Below are 18,959 nucleotides of genomic sequence, written 5' to 3'. Positions count from 1 at the left end.
ATGGAGTTAGATGATGCCTATTTCCGAAGTTTGGCAGACTTTTGGTTAAGTATGTGGATTGAATTTAGCCATGTTCCCTCCCCAAATGCCATTAAAATTACGGGGATTTTTCAAGGTATAAACCCGAGAGGACTAATAAAGTAAGAGAGGAGAGGACAGCAAGAAAATTCTGAGAATTGGGAAGTTTCTGTAAAGGAGCTGAATCCTAAGGCAGCAATTAAGAAAACCAAGAACCCAAGTGGTGTATTCATACATTCATATAAGCTCTCAGGATCTGGTGGCGTTAGGTACCTCTGGAAGCGGAAATAATAGTGGGACCAAAAATAGCAGAATGTATTAGAAGTTTGTTTAGCCCCTTCCCCACTCCACAAGGTTGTTGGCTAACTGCCCCCTTCCCACCCTGGGAGAAGATTAGAGGTATACCCGGAAAACACAGAAGGTCCATATTTGCGGGGTGGGGTGGGGGTGGGGGGAGGGTGCGGGGTGGAGGGTGGAGGGAGAAGAAGAAGAGGATTAAGTGAAAATAAACCTTGTAAATATTGAGATACATGTCCTCCATCCTCATCCTCCTCTTGGCACAGACTATAGGCCTCAGGCTGATCTCTCCCGGTGGACGATAGGAAGAGTCCTCGCTGGAGAAGCTGGTAGTTCATAGGGATAGACCTGAAGCTCCTGGCAAGGGAGCCCAGACTACTCTCCAGTGCAGCCCTCAGCGGGCAAGCTCTGTCCACATGCTCAGAGCTGCAAACAGTTTGTTTTTTTCAGGGATCTCTTTTAAATAGGGTCAGACAGCCTGGGGTCATCCACAATTCAAAGAAAGCTGGTAATGTTAGTGATGGAGACCAAAAGAAAAAATAAAGAGACAGGACAAAAAAGAAACTTGGAGGAAACACAGTTGCTTGCATTGAACAGATAAGGAAAGATGGGGAAGAAATCTTTAAAAAACAGAAACAAAAAACAACAACAACAAAAACACTGTCATTAATATTTCCAGAGAGATAAAAGATACTGCATCAGTAAGACATGAATGTTATGTTATTTTTTAAAGCACCATTTAGAGAGCATTTAGAAATCAAGAATAATGGTAACAGAACTTTAAGAACAACACAAAAAAGGATGAAAAGTAAACTTGAAAAAATTTCCCAAGGACTAGAGCAAAAATGATATAGGATGAACCCTTGAGGGGGCGGGGGGGAAGGGGGTGTAAAAATTAGAGGGGCCAGTCCAGCTGACCCAACATCTGAGTAATTGAAGAGAGTAAAGAGAGGAAATCATTAAGCTAATAGTTCAATATAATTTTATAGATCTTAAAGGTATGAGTATCCAAATTCAGAGAGTGCATTAAATACCAGAACAATGACTGCAAACAGACTCACCCTAGTGGCCATCGTGGTAAAATTTCAGAACACCGGGTTCAGAGAAAGAGCCTATAAAACTTGCAATGAGGGAGAGGAAAAAGAAAAGGAGTTCATACAAAGAATCAATAATTATAATGAATTACACCTTTCAACAACAACATGGGAAGTGAGAAGGCGTTGGAGCAAAGCCTTCCAAATTCGGAGGTAAAATAATTTCAATCTGGAATTCTATTGCTAAGGAACTGTCAATTCAGTGTGAAGGTAAAATGACTCGTGTCAGATGTGCCAAGTATTGAAAGCTTTTCCTGCCTTGCACTCTTTCTAAGGAAGCTATCAGAAGTTGTGTTCCACCGAAACTCGGGGAGTAGGCCAAAGGAGAAAATGATGAGGGAACTAGATAACAGTGCCCACCACAAGACGGTGATGAAGGGAATTTCTAAGATAATGGTGGAGCAGAGTCCCAGCATGACAACTATTCCTCAAGCTGTGATAGCAAGCAGGTCAGAAGAGATTTCCTCAAGAAGATGAGACTGAGAGGTGGAATAGCTATGAGTTTGAGTAGATTTACAATAGAGGAGTAGAGTTTGATGTTGGATTAGTGATAAATACAAAGAAAACAAAACAAAGAAGCAACCCAGATCATTATTATCACCAAGAAAAATAAAATATTGTGCAGGAACAAGTAAGCATAGTATCCATGGCTCAACTGTAAATAGTGTTGACATAGCCATAATAATGTAAACACTGATCTAATTAAAATTGTGGTATTGCTCTATTGAGAAGATGAAAAGATGGATGTGTGGTGGAGATGGAGAAAGGGGAGGGTGTGTAAGAGAGAAAGCTAAGTCCCCTGTAATGGGAAAACATTAGATATTGCTTAAAACAGAGATATCAAGAAGTAACACGCATATTATTTAAAGAAAGGAAGTAATAAAAGAGTCCACTCAAAGTGCGGAAAAAGGTTGCCTGTGTGGAGCAGGAAATTAGGAGTTTTGGAGAAAGAGCAGGGGCGTTCATAACAAACCTTGTAAAACCTCTTGAATAAACAATATGCTGGTGTAACTGATATGCCCAAAGTTTGTTTGGCCAAGGGAGAAACTAGAGGCAAGAAGCCATTTTGGGTGCTTTCTAAAAAGTTCAGACACGAGATTATAAGGGTAAATCACTGTGGGAATAGGAAGGAGATGGTAGACTTGAAAGATGAGGTGAGCACAACCACATTGTGTAAGTAATTTACACTAATAAAAGAGAAAGATGCAAATTGACCATACCTTCATGACGCCCACCAGCCAATCAGGAGTGAGTATGAAAATTAACCCAACAAAGATGGCAGGTTAATTTGCATACACAGGTGCCGAGTGGCCAGGGGCAGGACACAGGTGTTCTGCACCGCCCCAGCCACTCCTGGCCTCTGGGCAGCGTGGGAAGGCAGAAAGGCGGCTCCAAGCCACAGCGAAGGCAGAAAGGCGGCTTCGGGCTGGAGCAAAGGTGCAAAGGCGGCATCCAGGGAAAAGAAGGCCCATTCTTGCATGAATCTTCATGCATTGGGCCTCTAGTTAAATATAAGAAGCGGGAGAAGGAAAAGTCAAAGATGTTGGTGGAGTTTCTACCTTGGATGAGAGTAGGTGAAGGTTCCATTAATTGAGATAGGAAATATGAAAAAATATATATAAAAAAAATGAGATGCGTATTTTTTTGGTGTGGTTAGGTTTGATTAACTATATGATGACATCTGTGGGATTATGTCCCAGTATGGATCAATAAGTTTGGATTAGTCAGTCAGGAGAGAAACCTGGGCTAGAAATAAAGATTTGAGAGTCATCTCTTAACCCTTTGCACTCGCTTGCTTTTTTCTCGATTCCTTTATTCTAATGCTAACCGTGTCGAGTCACACTCGACATCCGAGTGCAAAAGGTTAAAGATGTTCATTGATTAACCACTATGCTGTATACCTGAAACTAATGTAAAATAATATTAAATGGCAATGGTAATTGGAAAATAAAATGTAAAAAGAGATGGTAATTGAGATGTAGGAATAAGTGAGATAGTTCAGTGGGATGGTACAGGGAAAGAAGAAAGAGAGAACAGATGGAAACTTGAGGATTTAAGGATTGGGATATGGAAGAGGAATTCATTGCAAAAGAGCAGCACCAAGAGGTGGGCAAACATTGTGAAGAGGTTCAGGGAGCATGAGTTTCTAAAGTTGGGAGCCTAGTTCAGATAAAAGGGTGAGTTGGCCTAGGCCACAGCCTTCATCGCCTGAACTCAACCCTACAGCTGCCACAGAAACAAGAGGGAAACTGATGGATCTCAGAAACCTCGGGACAAACTGTGAGCCTCCTTGGCGAGGGCAGCAGATGCCTCTGGTGCTTGGTGTCGCCTTCCCTCGCCCACGTCTGATTGCAGGGCAAGTGGGCAGTTCCGTCCAAGCTCAGGCTGACCTCCTGGTGACAGCATCTTGCCTCCGTCTCCTGCTCCCCTCGAGAATTTCTGCCCCCGAAAACTCTGTGTGCGAGAACCTCCTCCTCCCAAAAGCACGATGGGGATGAAACCCCTGGGGCAACTCTTAGCCAATGGAGGATGGAACCTGCTGGATAAACACCCAGGGTCCTGTCTCTGGTGGGAAACAATTGTAGGAAGTGTTCTGGACACTTCTCAGGAAGTCCCAGTGGGATTGAGTACCCGCTGACCACAGTGGTAACCTCAATAGCCCTGTTACGCTTTTCTTTCATTTTTTACTCTCCCCACTTCCCCACGTCCTGACTTCCTGGGATTTGATGTAAACTACTTAGAATCTACTCTGTGTCCCGGGCTCTTCTGTTGAGGAAATCCACTGTGTGTGGGAGTTAGAGTGGAAGAAGCCAAGAGGGGAAGGCCAAGTGCCACAAATTGGGTATAGCCTGAGGGAGATACACCTTCACCCCATAGGCTAGAAATTACAATGAAGGAAAGCATTCCTGAAAGTGAGCAGTGCCCTAGTAGGTCCAGCGGCATGTGACCAAAACAAACAAACAAACAAACAAAAACAAAAACAAACAAAAAAAAAACAAATATAATGGCCTAAAGAAGTTTATTTTTTCTCTTTCAAATAAAAGAAGTTTACCTGGGAGGCACGCAGGGCTATCTGGTGGCCCCAGCACTGCCATATTAAGATCACTTCCTGGCCCCATAGAGGCACTAGAGCTCCCGTTACTCATTTTGGGATAGTAGTGGGAGGAATCAAGGGGAAAGAGGTTACCTTTTAAACTTGTTAATCCCTTTTAACAGATCCTTTCTGAAACTAAAATTTCATTGGCCAGAACTTACTCAACCTCACCTGGTTGGAAAAGAAAGGGGAAATGTAGTGTTTGATTCTGAGTAACCACCAGAAAAAGAAAAGTACAAAGTATTGTTGTCAGGCTCAGTACAAAAAAATATATATATTTTGTGCTCAATCCAATGGAATGTAGGAAAAAAAGAAAAATATGTAAAAAAGAAGCATGAAAAATGGAGAACATAAAATAGATTCTTCTGTTAATTATAATAAATGGGAATTTGTCCTTAAGATCATCTAGTTAAAAGACCTCACTCTATAGATGAGGAAAGTGAGGTCAGAGAGCATGGTAGCCAGTCACACCTTGTGTAGTCCTCTCCCACTATGTACCAGGGTAAGTTTACATGAACAATAGAATACAGCAGAAGTGATGTTGCTTCTGAGATTAGGTTATCAAGGATATTGCATCTCCTGTCTAGTGGCTCCCTTACTCCTGGATCACGGACTTTGAAGGAAGCCAGCTATCATATCATGAGCAACCCTACGGAGAAGCCCACATGGTGAGGGACTGGTGCCTTTTGCCAGCAGCCATGTGAGTGAGCTTAGAAGCAGGTCCTTCAGCCCCAGTTGAGCCTTCAGATGACTGCAGCTCTGACATCATGATTGCGACACCATGAGAATCTCTGAGCCAGAGCCAGTTAAGCCACCCTCAAATCCCTAACTTACAGAAACTGGGAGATAATGCTTGTTTGTTGTTTTAAGCTACTAATTTGGAGGTAATTTGTTAAGCAGCAATCTATACTAATAAAAGGGTAATATGCTAATTAGACCAGACATCTTCCTGATGACCTTCTGGATGTCCTTCCGGACAAAGCCACAGTGGTGGTGGCTGAGGCAGAGGCGGTTAGGGGTGATCAGGCCAGCAGGGGCAAGCAGTTAGGGGGTGACTAGACAGGCAGGGAAGAGCAGTTAGGGGGTGACCAGGCTGGCAGGGGAGAGCAGTTAGGGGGCGATCAGATCGGCAGGCAGAAGCAGTTAGGGGCAATCAGGCAGGCAGGCAGGTGAGCAGTTAGGAGCCAGCAGTCCCGGATTGTGAGAGGGATCCCATATTGGAGAGGGTGCAGGCTGGGCTGAGGGACCTCCCACCCTCATGCACGAATTTCATGCACCAGGCCTCTAGTACATAAATAATATGGAGAGTTTTGTAACTTGCTCAAAGTCACAAAGCTAGTATGTGGCCAATTTCCGATGAGAGCAGAGGATTCCTGACTCAGTGTTCTATTAGATCCCATTATATGCTGGTGTACCTTGGACTTCTTTTGTCCTTGGACACACACCCATTCAGGAGGTGTTAATAACTATCTAAAAATTCTGTTCTGTTCGTAGGCAAAGTGAAATGAAAGCCGGGCCACGCTTCCTCACATACTGCAGAACACGATTCAGTAAGGTAAGTATGTACTTTGACCTTGCCATGGCGTAATGCATAAGCATTTTTATCTTCTTGCCACAATTTCTGGAAGGATAGAGATGACTGATTCAATTGTGTGCAATAGCTTGGTGATAAAACCAGAAATGTAACTTCTACTTGACTTCTTTTAACCATTCCATAAGAATGACATAGAGTACGCAGTGTTACTCAGTCATGTAAATGCTTCAAGAATTCTGACCTTCCTGTGCAGTGAATCAGTGACAGGGCCTCGTGTCTGCATTTCTGTCTGTTGTCTCTAAATGGAATATTCAGAGAAGGGCAGATTGCCAAAAAGGCACTTTGTGGCTTCCATTTCCCTGCCGGAGAGTCTCCCATTAGGATGCACATGACTATTGTGTTAGCGTTTTGTGTGACCTGTGACTTACAGTTTGGGTCTCAGTTTTTAAAAATGTAATCATACAACATTCTTATTTTTTCCTTCCTTAAGGATATAGCTAGCAAAGTAGGGGGGTGGGAGTAGAAAATTGGGTTTGGGTTTCACTAGAACATGGATAGTTTTAAAAGTTAATTTCAAGTGTTGTTGAGGCTCCGATTCTATGAACTCGCACCAACTTTTAGATCTATTTCCAATTATTCCTCATTACAGTCAGTAAGTTAATTTGCTATCATATATTCCCAGCATTAGGGGGATTCTTGGGTGTTTACATATTTTTTTCTCACTATACTTGAAAAAAAATAGATTTGCCAGCTATTCCCTAGTATCACTTATTCTCTTGAGAGTCATAGAAAGATAATTTTCATCCCTTGACATTTTAGCACTTACACGCATGCACACACATGCACGACCAACTTACACTACAAAAATATTGTTAACTGAACATAATTTTAAAGTGTGTGGGTTCTATATTTATCTGGCAACCCTACCATTTTTTTTAACCTAATAACTTTTTTTTTTTTTTACATTCAGTATTAATTTCAGGTGTACAGCACAGCGGTTAGTCAATCATATACTTTACAAAGGGATCCCCCTGATATTCCCAGTACCCACCTGGCACCATACATAGTTACTGCAATATTATTGACTGTATTCCGTATGCTGTACTTTACATCCCATGGCTATTTTCTAATTACCGATTTGTACTTTTCTTAAAAAATACCTAAAAGTGTTACCTTCAAAACTCATGATTTCATAGATCCTAATTCTTAGACTGCCACCTACAGGTGGCAAGAAAAGCCGAGTGGCATTTGAACAAAAATACCTAAAAGTGTTACCTTCAAAACTCATGTACTTTACATCCCATGGCTAAACCACCTAAGAATTAGGATCTATGAAATCATGAGTTTTGAAGGTAACACTTTTAGGTATTTTTGTTGAAATGCCACTCAGCTTTTCTTGCCACCTGTAGGTGGCAGTCTAATCAAATAATTTCATGAGGGCTGCTTGGCAAATCCAAGTTTAATACTATATTATTTATCCTATACTATAGTATTGTTTAATAAGACTATTAATATTAAAATATTTCTAAGAATACTAATTTTTATATAAATGAAGTTTTCACAAAAGAGAGATAAATTTTGAAGTTGCTAAAAACGAAATAGAATTCAGTCCTTATTCCACAACCTACCATCAAACAGATTCAAAGCCCCGTGTGGTCCAATTCCGGTAAGCTACAGTGCCTTTAGCTAGGCCCGATGCATGAAATTTGTTCAAGGGGCTCGGCCCTCACAGCCCCGGCTGCCTCGGCCAGCCCTTGCAGCCCCAGCTTCGTCCGGAAGGTCGTCTGGATGGTTGATCTGCTGTTCAGTCTAATCAGCACATTAGCTCTTTATTAGATAGGATGATATTTTGAGAATTCTTTAGTTTTTCACGATATTGAAAATAGGATTTTTTCCCTTATATTTTCTAGAAGACTACTTCTGATGTGTAAGATAGCTATTGAATTTTGTATGTTTAATTTGTTTTAGACCATACTCTATAGTTTAAGTAGTAGTACTATAAATACTCTTGGATTTTATAATAGACAATTAAATTATCTGCAAGTAATATACTCTTCTCTCTTTTAAAATATAGCAATAAATCTTTTTCTACTTTAAAACAACTAAATATAGCTATATTAAATGTAAGTATTAACAAGAAAGATAATTATATTGATGCTCTTAAAAAACATTTTTTTCTAAAACAAGGTTTCCTTATTCACTCAAAACAATGATTATTATTATAATAGTTTAATTCTATAATCCAAAAATACATCCATAACCTTGTAATCATATTTACAGGTGAATGATGTAATATAGAACTACGTAAAAATAGGATCTCAATGATCAGTTGCTTCCATACTCATGCACACTACCCCCTGCCTAGTCCACTAAGAGGGCTTCTTCTTATCACAGAGGTCTGTCTTCTTACAAAGCCAAAGGATAGACATCCCCGTGAAGTTCAATAAAGCCCCTCTGCTACTTATTCCTTTGTCAAATACTGTATTCTAGAGAAGAACAAGTATACATTCTTTTGAATTTCAATGCAATAGCCTTTGATTTTTTTTTTTTAACAGAAAAGTTATATCCCTTTCTGGTTCCTACCATTACTCATTATCTTTTGACCTGTGACCGTGTACTTAGCACTACACAAAACAGGACACAGTCCCTTTCCATGCCTCATGTTGTGAAACCACCTAAGAATTAGGATCTATGAAATCAGGAGTTTTGAAAGTAACACTTTTAGGCATTTTAGTTCACAGGTATCCTAATGTGTGTTGATTTATAAGCTATAAAACCGAGTGCAAGTTAAATATTTGAGAAGTAAATGCTGCACTAGGTGGCACTATTTGGTAATAAGCTACTTATGTTGAACTTGACTAGTTAATGATTTTCATATACTTTGCTGTATTCCAGTAATTATTCTGCAAATATAAAATCTATTAAGTATTTTATGATTATTAAGGTAATTTATTCTTTTAATGAAAAAGTTGAAAAATACCAAAAAAAAAATCATCTATAATTCTGTTCAGCTATCTTACAAGTGTGTGTTTTTTCTCTGTGGTCCAGGAAGCTCTGAATAAGGCATGCATTTTGGAGCCAAACAAACCTGGGTTCAAAATCCCCACCTGATGCAGCTCAGGGAAAAAAAATCTCCATCTCCTTAGTTCTGTTTTTTTTTTAAATCCCGACTTCTGCCTCCAGCCATCATTCATTTCTTTCAGAAAGCTGCGCATTGTCTTTCCTTTCTGACCTTCATCTCACTCCTCCACCCGCTGTAATTTGGCTTCTGTCCCCTTAGTCCAGAAATGACTCTTCTTCAAGTCGCTCACGCCCTGCATGTTGCCAAATCCAGGGCACACTCTCCTGTCTCCATCTCACGCTCCCTCTCAGCAGCAGTGTTGTCCTGGAGCCCGGCGGTCATGGTACTTGGTAGCGGTTTGTGTGCATCTTTTTCCAACTCCAAGTTCAGCCAAGACATGTTGGTAGCTTGGAATTAGCCAAGGTGAGAGTATTTGTACCATGGAAATCAGCAAATGCTACCAATCAGGCTTTTCCCCACCTTAGCCATTTGTTAAGCAATGACTCGCACACTGTTGGATACAGGTAATCCTGTTTCCCTTCACAGAACTCTCTCTCTCTCTCTTAAATCAGTGCCACTCTCTCCTGCTTGTCTTTCCATCTTCTCCTCGGCTCTTCCTCTCTTCAATGCCACATGTTAGCACTCCCCAGGCGTCAGTCCTAGGCCTCTCTTCTTCCTTTCATGTGCTAGCTTTAAAAATAATCTCGCCTTGCCCTGCTGGCGTGGCTCAGTGGTTGAGCGTCGCCCTGTGAATCAGGAGGTCACGGTTGGATTCCTGTTCAGGGCACATGCCTGGGTTGTGGGCTCGCTTCCCAGTGTGGGATGTCCGGGAGGCAGCCAATGATTCTCTCTCATCATTGATGTTCCTATCGCTCTCTCTCTCCCTCTCTGAAATCAACAAAAATATATTAAAAAAACATAATCTCACCAATTTCCATGTATTTAAACATTACCATTATGCTGATCAATTTGAGATTTGTATCTGCAGCCCAGACCTCCCCTCTAAGATCCAATCTCAAACATCAAACCACTTAGTTTAACTTGTACTCAATGTCTTACAGACATTTCAACCTTAAGGCCAAAACAAAGTTCCGATTTAACTTCATAAACTTTTCCCTTTATCTGCTCCATCCCAACATTCTCCAGTTCAATAAATGGAACTGGCATTTTATTATTTTATTTATTTAATTTAATTTATTTATTTTATATTTTATTTATTTTATTTTATTTTATTATTTTCATTTTATTTTTGGTTTATCCTTACCCGAGGATATTTTCTATTGATTTTTCTTTAGGGAGAGTGGAAGAAAGGGGGAGAGACACAGAGAGAGAAACATCAATGTTAGAGAGATACATTGATTGGTTGGCTCCCGCACACGCCTCCACCAGTGCTTGGGATTGAGCCTGAAACCCAGGTACGTGCCCTTGACCAAATCGAACCTTCAGTCTGTGGGCCGATGCTCTATCCACCGAGCCAAACCAGCAAGGGCTCTTATTTTTTTAAAATCCTCACCTGAGAATATGTTTTTATTGATTATTTTAAAGAGAGAGGAAGGGAGAGAGAGAGAGAGAGAGAGAACTTCAATATGAGAGAGAAACATCGATCAGTTGCCTCCTGTACATGCCCCGACCCAGGATCAAACCCACAACTGTTTGGTGCATAGGATGACACTCCAACCAACTGAGCCATTGCCGGGCAAAGACATTTTAGTTTTAAAGGACAACAGTGAGACTGTGGCAGTTTTTTAACAGACACTATGGAAAAAAGATGATGGAATAATTTCTTTATTGGTGGAAGAAGAAAAAATGTTATAAAAGATATCACTAATGATTTTACCTACACCAAAAATAGATTTGTTGTCTACCATCTCATATTTATGACTATTTATGGGGCGTCCTTTGGAACATTCTCTTTTAAAAATATATTTTATTGATGATTTCAGAGAGGAAGGGAGAGGGAGATAGAGATAGAAAGATTAATGATGAGAGAGAATCATTGATCAGCTGCCCCCTGCACACCCCACACTGGAGATCAAGCCCACAACCCAGGCATGTGGCCTGACTGGGAATCAAACCGTGACCTCCTGGTTCATAGGTTGACACTCAACCACTGAGCCATGCTGCTTGGGCTGGAACGTTCTTTCGCACTCTGAATTACTTGGCCTCACACCATCTCATTCTATATAATAAAAGGCTAATATGCAAATCGACCAAACAGTGGAACAACTAGTCACTATGATGTGCACTGACCACCAGGGGGAAGATGCTCAATGCAGGAGCTGCCCCCTGGTGGTCAGTGCACTCCCACAGGGAGAGTGCTGCTCAGCCAGAAGCCAGGCTCATGGCTGGTGAGCGCAGTGGTGGTGGCAGGAGCCTCTCCTGCCTCTGCAGCAGTTGGACATCCTAAGCCAGCAGTCAGACATTCCCCGAGGGCTCCCAGACTGCGAGGGGGCACAGGCTGGACTGAGGGACCCCCCGGCAAGTACATGAATTTCGTGCACCGGGTATCTAGTCATATAATTTGTGGCTTCACAATTGTGTGGCATAAAGATCACCTGTGCCAGGTTATGCAGACTGGAGCCTTAATCTCCTTTAAGGTAATGCCTTCTTTTATTCTCCACCAGTTTGACTCTGCCATCCATTATAGGGTCAATATAATCTTCTCACCAGGATTGACATTGCTTTGACCCTATTAGCGAGAGCGCTGTGCCTGTATATTGGAAATACTGCTGGTATTGGAAGCTTCTATTCTAATTTCCATAGCACAATATTGAATCTTAGGGATTTGGAGTTTTGTCACAAACTGTACACCAGGTCATTTTTCTTCGTGGCACGTAGGAATTCCCTACACTCGCAGGGGAGAGGCGGATGGAGTTCCATCATTTAGGCAGCCGTCCCAGCCTCGGGCTGCAGGCTCCTTCGGTGTGATTTGACTTATCTAAACAGCGACGGAGAGGGTTTGTAAATGCGTGTCTTCAGTGCCCCCGTAGATTCATCGCTGGTGAAACAGAGCAGTGGGAACTTCCTGCGGTCACTGTGCACATCCTGGCCTACCTATGGTGTTTGGAATGAGCACCCAGTATCTACTGGCACAGGTGACCTGGCACAGGTGATCTTTATGCCACACAATTGTGAAGCCACAAACTATATGACTAGATACCCGGTGCACGAAATTCGTGCACTTGGGTGGTGGCGGGGGGGTTGTCCCTCAGCCCAGCCTGTGCCCTCTCGCAGTCTGGGAGCCCTCGGGGAATGTCTGACTGCTGGCTTAGGATGGCCAGCTGCCGCAGAGGCAGGAGAGGCTCCTGCCACCACCACTGCGCTCACCAGCCATGAGCCTGGCTTCTGGCTGAGCAGCACTCTCCCTGTGGGAGTGCACTTAGTTCCTCTCTCCCGGAACTAAGGAGACCCCAGCCAGCAGCACATACATAGTCCCTGACCATTAGAATGAGCCGGTTGCCACTCACCTCAGATGTTCCATTTAATGTTCCATCCAGATCTGTCCTTCTCAGGCTGCTTGAGTGCCTGTGTTTCGTGTTTGGTTTGGTTTTGAGGTCACTGGTTCCTGGGGTGGGTGCCTTCGGACACCTAGTACTTTTGGGCCTGACTCCTGTCGGGCCTGCAATCTGTTCCTCCCTCTGTCTTGATTCCCTGTACTGACTTCCTTCCAAGAGCCTATCTCTGAAATATTTAACATCCTCAGAATCTATATTTCTACACGTGAAATATTTAACATCTCCACTCTGCTCTACCAAACCCTGCCACTGGCCCTCATTTCTAGGTTAGACACCTTTCAAGGTCTGCATTCTGGCCTGGATCTGGACTTGATTACTCATTCCTGTGTTTTGACTTTATCTCTTCATTTTTTTGGTCCAATTTTCCTCACAGTTTCCCCCAAGTTAGTGCCAACTGCTATGTAATGTTCCCAGCATGCTGCATGATGAACCTCTAACCCCCTGCTTCAAACTAACAATTTCATTGTGTTAAGGCTCCCACATAATCTTATCTAATAGACAAACATGTAAATTGACCGTACCTCTGCTACGCCCAAAGCCAATCAGGAGTGAGTATGCAAATTAACCCGACAAAGATGTTGCGTTAATTTGCATATGTGGGCATGGAGCGGCAGGGAGGGGCGGGATGCCTGCTATGAGGGGGCGGGGGGGGGGCGGTGGAGGGAGCTACAGGAGCAGGGAGTGAGGACTTGCAGGCTCCCAGGCGCCCGGGAGCGAAGCCAGGGGAAGGAAGGCCTATTCTTGCATGAATATTGTGCAACTGGCCTCTAGTAATAAATAAAGCATTTACTATTTGCTAAAGGATGAATTGGCTGGTGGGTGTCACAAAGGTATAGTCAATTTGCATCTTTCTCTTTTATTAGTGTAGATGTCTATTTTGAACCCAGCAAATAATACTTTTATTGAGTATTTACCATATGCTAGATTAAATGATAATATACTTAGCATTCACTAATTATCTCATTGAATCTGTAAAAGATCTCAAAGAGGAAGCAACTACTTTTCAGGTGAGAAAACTTGAGGTTTATACTAGTAGAGGCTGTGCCTGAGGATGCAGGAGTAGCAAGTGAGAGAGCTAGGATTTAAAGTTGCTAATCTCTTAATCATAAAGTTGGAAGTTAAATGACTTGCCCAAGGTCTCCCAGCTTGAAAGTTTAGGACTGGAATTGAGTCCATGGCTTATGATGATTTATTATTCATTTTTAAAAAACAACCTTATTCACATAGCATATAATTCACCTATTTAAAATGTAAAATTTGCCCAGCTGGCATGGCTCAGTGGTTGAGCGTTGACCTATGAACCAGGAGGTAATGGTTTGATTCCCGGTCAGGGCACAGTTATTTTAGGTGAGCAATTTGTTAGGATGCTCAAGCTAGTAAAAGAAATGGGGTTGCTACATGGTTGTAAGAATTAGTTTCATATTTCTAAGACTATAGGAAGAATTTCTGGGATAATGTGATTCACTTAAAAAGCATTTCAAAGTATCATATCTTCAAAATATAAGCCAATCATATATGTCTAGCTTATTCACCATTATAACTCTAGTACCTGCCATAGAGACTGATACATAGTATATATATTCAACAAAATTCTGTTGAATCGATTAATGGCATGACACTTTGAAATGTTGAGGCTTTATCTGGAGATCAGTGGGGACTCACTGGAGGTTTCTAGCATGAAGATGCTATGTTATAAATAGTGTTTTATAAAAACTACTAGAGGCCCAATGCACGACATCCATGCACTCAGGGTGGGGGGGGGGTGGTCCCCCTCAGCCCAACCTGTGCTCTTTAGCAGTCCGGGAGCCCTCAGGGGATGTCTGACTGACGGCTTAGGCACACTCCCTGGGGCCTAAGCCATCAGTTGGATATCTTTAGTGCTGTTGGACATCCTTAGCGCTGCTGAGGAGGCTGGAGAGGCTCCTGCCACTGCTGCTGCACTTGCCAGTCAGTCCCGCTTGTGGCTGAGTGGTGCTCCCCTCTGTGGGAGCGCACTCATCACCAGGAGGCAGCTCCTGCGTTGAGCGTCTGCCCCCTGGTGGTCAGTGTGTGTCATAGTGACCAGTCATTCTGCTGTTCAGTCGATTTGCATATTACCTTTTATTATATAGGATTCTCAAGGCAATGGGCAGAATAAACTGGAGTGGGTAAAGGCTGGATGCAGGGAGAGCAGCGAGGCTAGTCATATAATCTTCCTTTGGGTAAGAAGAAAGGTTAATAGTGGACTAAGGATAGTGGGAAAGAAGACTTATTTTGAGATTGAAGCAACTGGCAAATTTTCTGCCTAGAAGACAGTGAAAGGGATATTATCAAGATGGATGATGAATAATTAGTTAACTTTTGTAGCAGGTAGTTAACTTGAAAATTTCTACTCTCATTACTTATCTTTTCCCCAGTATTCCCTTACCCACATGGTCATTTGATTGGGCTTTCTTCATTGATGCTCAATTATCCACCAATTATTTTTTTCTAGAGCCATTACAGTCACCTTTTCTTTGAATATTTCGGATTTGTCAGACTTATTATAAAATTCCCTACAGATCTGTATAGGTTTGAGAAGTGCCTACATAGACAATAACTAGAACCTCTAACATGAGAGTGTATGGTCTCATAGAAGACAGGGAAGGGAGCGAGTGGGAATCCCTGACTCTTGGAATTCTCCCACCATCTGAGAGGTCTCAGACACCACACCTGTTCCAAAGCTAGAGCCCCACTTGCTCAGTGTAGCCCTGCTGGATCTGGTGGCTTTGGTTATGTTGCTCATTCGCTTCAGGCTCTAGCTGATAAAACGCCAGGGCAGTGGGAGATTGTTTCTGTATTTTCTCCTTGTTACTCTAATATACAGAAAAAGTGGGTCTGGGTAGAGTCTTCACCTTCCTCTCCAGCCCAGCCCAGCCCTGACCCTTCAGAATTTATGCAATGAACCCAGTGTGTCCACAGCAGTGATTCTCAACCCGTGTGCCAGCAGGCACGCTGGTGTGCCACAGGAATTATTAACGCCGGCAATACCTGACTCTTTCGTCGGGGGCACTGACCTTTTTCCTTTAGATCAAATAAAAAAAATAAAAAATGACAACAGCCAACACAATAGCTGCCTAGTGTGCATGAATCAAAATTATACTAATTTTTTTGTGTGATATCAGCAAAAATATATATATTTCGGGTGTCCCGCAGAATTTCAGTAATTAGTTCAGTGTGCCTGGAGACGAAAAAGGCAAATCGCAGGCCTACAGAGGTTAGTTAGTTGTCAGTGGACTCAAAACTGCTGGCCAGCCCTGCTCCCCAGACCTCCCTCCAGGGTCCCTGGAGGCAAAGTCCCGCCCGTCCCACCCGGCTGACTTCCAAGGGGGTCCTTGGTTCCTAATTTTTCTTTGACCCCCACGCGACCGCGCAAGGCCTTCTCCCCACTAAGGGCCGAGCCCCCTCTTCCCCCCGCCCCCCAAGGCCACCGAGGTCTCCTCTTCCTCTCCAAAGCATCCTTCAGGGAGGCGACAGAGCAGCTCTTGCTACTTTCTTTCTCTGGGACCAAAGCAGGAGGCTGGAAAGCCTCTCATAACAGCAACGATATCGGTGATTGTTTTAAATTAAAACCCCGGGGGAGGGGGAGAGGGAGACCCTGACTGCACGCTCCACCGCCCTCGGGGACAAGAGCCCCGCCCGGCGTCGCAGCCGAGCGGCCAGCGCGTCCCCAGCGGCCACTGGACCCGGTGGGCTGGCCGGGCGGAGGGGAGGCCGGGCGGCGGGCCCCGCCCAGCGCTGGCCGCTCTGCTGGCCGCTTGGCCGCGCCCCGCGGCGGGTCCCCGCGGCCACTGCGTCCCGGCGCGGCCAGGTGCCCGGCACCCGGGAGGCGTGCCCACGCCGCGAGCCGCCTTCCCACGGGCGGGCACGTGTGCGCGCGGGTGTGCGTTCCGGGGCTCTTTCCTCCCCACGCCCTGCGGGGTTTCTCCTCCGCGCTCCCTGCCCGGGCTCCTGCTGCCTGAACCATGGCCGCGAGGGGTGAGTGGGGACCAGGTGGGCACCGTCCACGGACCCGGCGCGCAGGGCCCAGCGGGGCAGGGCGCGCACCAGGGCGGGCCAGGCAGGTGCGGGAGGGCGAGGGGCTGAGAGAGCCGCGCCGGCCCCGACCCGGCCCGAAACTTTGCCATCTGATCCCTGGGCTCTGGGCGGCTGGGTTGGTGCAAGGAAGCCCTTCGCCCTTGACCTTGACCTCCGGGTGTGGGCGCAGCCCGAGGGCCAAGGTCGGTGCCTGGCTGGTCTGTACCAGCCGCAGGTCTGAGCTGGGAGGGCGTGGGGGATGGGCTCGCTGCTGCCGGTCCTGCCGGGGAGCCGCCGGGAGGGCCGGCCGGGAGGGAGGAAGAGGTATTTTTTTCCTCCTTTCTTGTTACCATTTTGCAGCTCGGTTATGGAAGGGATCCAGGGCTTGATGCGGTAAGATTTAAAGCTGCAGTGCTTACACCCCATTAAAAAACAAAAAAGTAAATCCCCTACCTGTACTCCTCTTTGCATGAATCTCCGCACCCCCCCCCCCCTCCCATTTTCTTTCTGGAGTGAAGCAATTGTTGCAGGTGAAACGGATGAAAGAAAAAAAAAAAAGAAAGCTTTTCAGGCGAGAGCGAAGGGGGTATGCTGCTCGCCATCTGGAGCCGGTGGTGATGCTGGGGCGGGCGGGTTAGTCAGACACGCGCCGCGGCTGCTACGATGAGTGAAAAATATTAAAGAAATCGAGTCACTGTGCAGCTCGCCAGCAATTCACACGAAGTGACGTGGTTGCTTTGCCATAAGCATCGAAGGAAAATATTGATTATTTTTAGAAACTGTGTTTGAAAGCAGTAAGTACCACCGCCTTGGATACCTTCAAACTTGGAGGAGTTGCAGTTAAACTCTGAAGGGTTAACCCTGTCTTTTTTTGGGGGGGGGGGGAGGGGGGCAGTTTAGGAATTTAATAACGTGCTGGGTAGTGAAGTGCTGCTTTTCAGGGTTCATTCTGGGGCGTGTAACAAATAGAGGCATTTCTAGCCAGAATGTTTGAATTCCTTTTTAAGGAAACTGGCCTTGGTTGGTCTGGCAGTGCGGTTGGTTGGTTCTGAACCTGGAAACGGAGTGGTGAGGGTTGGGTGGAAGGACATAAATGGCCTTTGTAGATGCTGAGGCGATCCCTGCCTCACGGTGTTTAATACCAGTCATTTGTGCGTGCCGGGGAAAGAGAAAAGGGGGTGGGACAGGTATGGTTTTAGGGGGCCGGCTGTCCGTACGGGATCCTCTGGCTGGCTCCAGCTGTAGGTCTCTGAACTGTGTTCAAGGACCGCGGCTTTCCCACGTGCCCTCTGTCCTCGGCACCGCCAGGAACATGTGGGAATGGCCCTCGTGGGTAGGAAAACTCTCTGTGGTCAGAGTTCACGTCTGACCCAGCTTTGCACCACCCAAACCCTTAGTACAGGACCCTGCACACAGTAGGAGCCTTAGCATGCCCTAGGACAGTGGTCGGCAAACTGCGGCTCGCGAGCCACATGCGGCTCTTTGGCCCCCTGAGTGTGGCTCTTCCACAAAATACCACGGCCTGGGCGAGTCTATTTTGAAGAAGTGGTGTTAAAAGAAGTTTAAGTTTAAAAAATTTGGCTCTCAAAAGAAATTTCAGTCGTACTGCTGATATTTGGCTCTGCTGACTAATGAGTTTGCCGACCACTGGCCTAGCTAGGAAGCATCCAATTCCCTAGGAAGCCCCTGGCCCAGCCGCACTGTCTCCGCCCCCCTCCCCCGTCACAGGGTCTCTGTGGTGTCTCCGAGGGTGTTAAATGAAGGGGGACCCAGTGGCTCAGAGGGCCAGAGCTCTGGACTGGGACCCAGTTAGTTCTCCAGCATTTCCACTCGAACCTGGTTTCCAGCAGGATGGCTTGGGGTCAGACATCGCCATTTCACTCCGCTGTCTTGTTTCTCCTCCCAGCCCCAGGCTGCTAATTAGCACTTAACTGTTTACAGCAGGCGTCCTCAAACTACGGCCCGCGGGCCACATGCGGGTGTTTTTGCCGTGTTTTTTTTTTTTTTTACTTCAAAATAAGATATGTGCAGTGTGCATAGGAATTTGTTCATAGTTTTTTTTAAAACTATAGTCCGGCCCTCCAACGGTCTGAGGGACAGTGAACTGGCCGCCTGTTTAAAAAGTTTGAGGACCCCTGTTTTACAGTCTGACTGACCTTGCAGGGGAGAGGGAAACCCATGATGATAAGTACCAGTTACTGATGCTTTGTTTATGATACACTTTCCATGTAGTGTATCATTGTATCCTCAGAGGAACTGAGGCAAGTGGATGCTGCTGTCATCTCCCCATTTTACAGATGAGGGAACTGAG

General features: G+C 44.9%; 1 protein-coding gene across 3 annotated transcripts in view; it reads left to right on the top strand.

Annotated features, from left to right (window-relative positions):
- The window catches only part of ABLIM1 (actin binding LIM protein 1), a 270,624-nt gene that overhangs the window by 8,018 nt on the left and 243,647 nt on the right, over positions 1-18,959 (top strand). Inside the window, exon 2 of one of the 3 annotated variants that reach the window (XM_079794173.1) lies at positions 5,998-6,058. Coding sequence is in view for 2 of the 3 variants with exons in the window: in XM_079794167.1 (XP_079650293.1) it covers positions 16,597-16,624 (28 nt within the window). In the remaining variant the exon portion in view is untranslated. Of the gene's footprint in view, positions 1-5,997; positions 6,059-16,377; positions 16,625-18,959 lie in introns of those variants that run through there. The other 2 variants (XM_079794172.1, XM_079794167.1) reach the window with 2 other exon arrangements.

The sequence above is a fragment of the Cnephaeus nilssonii genome (assembly GCF_951640355.1).
Source record: "Cnephaeus nilssonii genome assembly, chromosome: 16".
Lineage (NCBI taxonomy): Eukaryota > Metazoa > Chordata > Mammalia > Chiroptera > Vespertilionidae > Cnephaeus > Cnephaeus nilssonii.
Note: the sequence above shows the minus strand (reverse complement) of the source record. Positions and strands in the feature narration are given on the sequence as shown.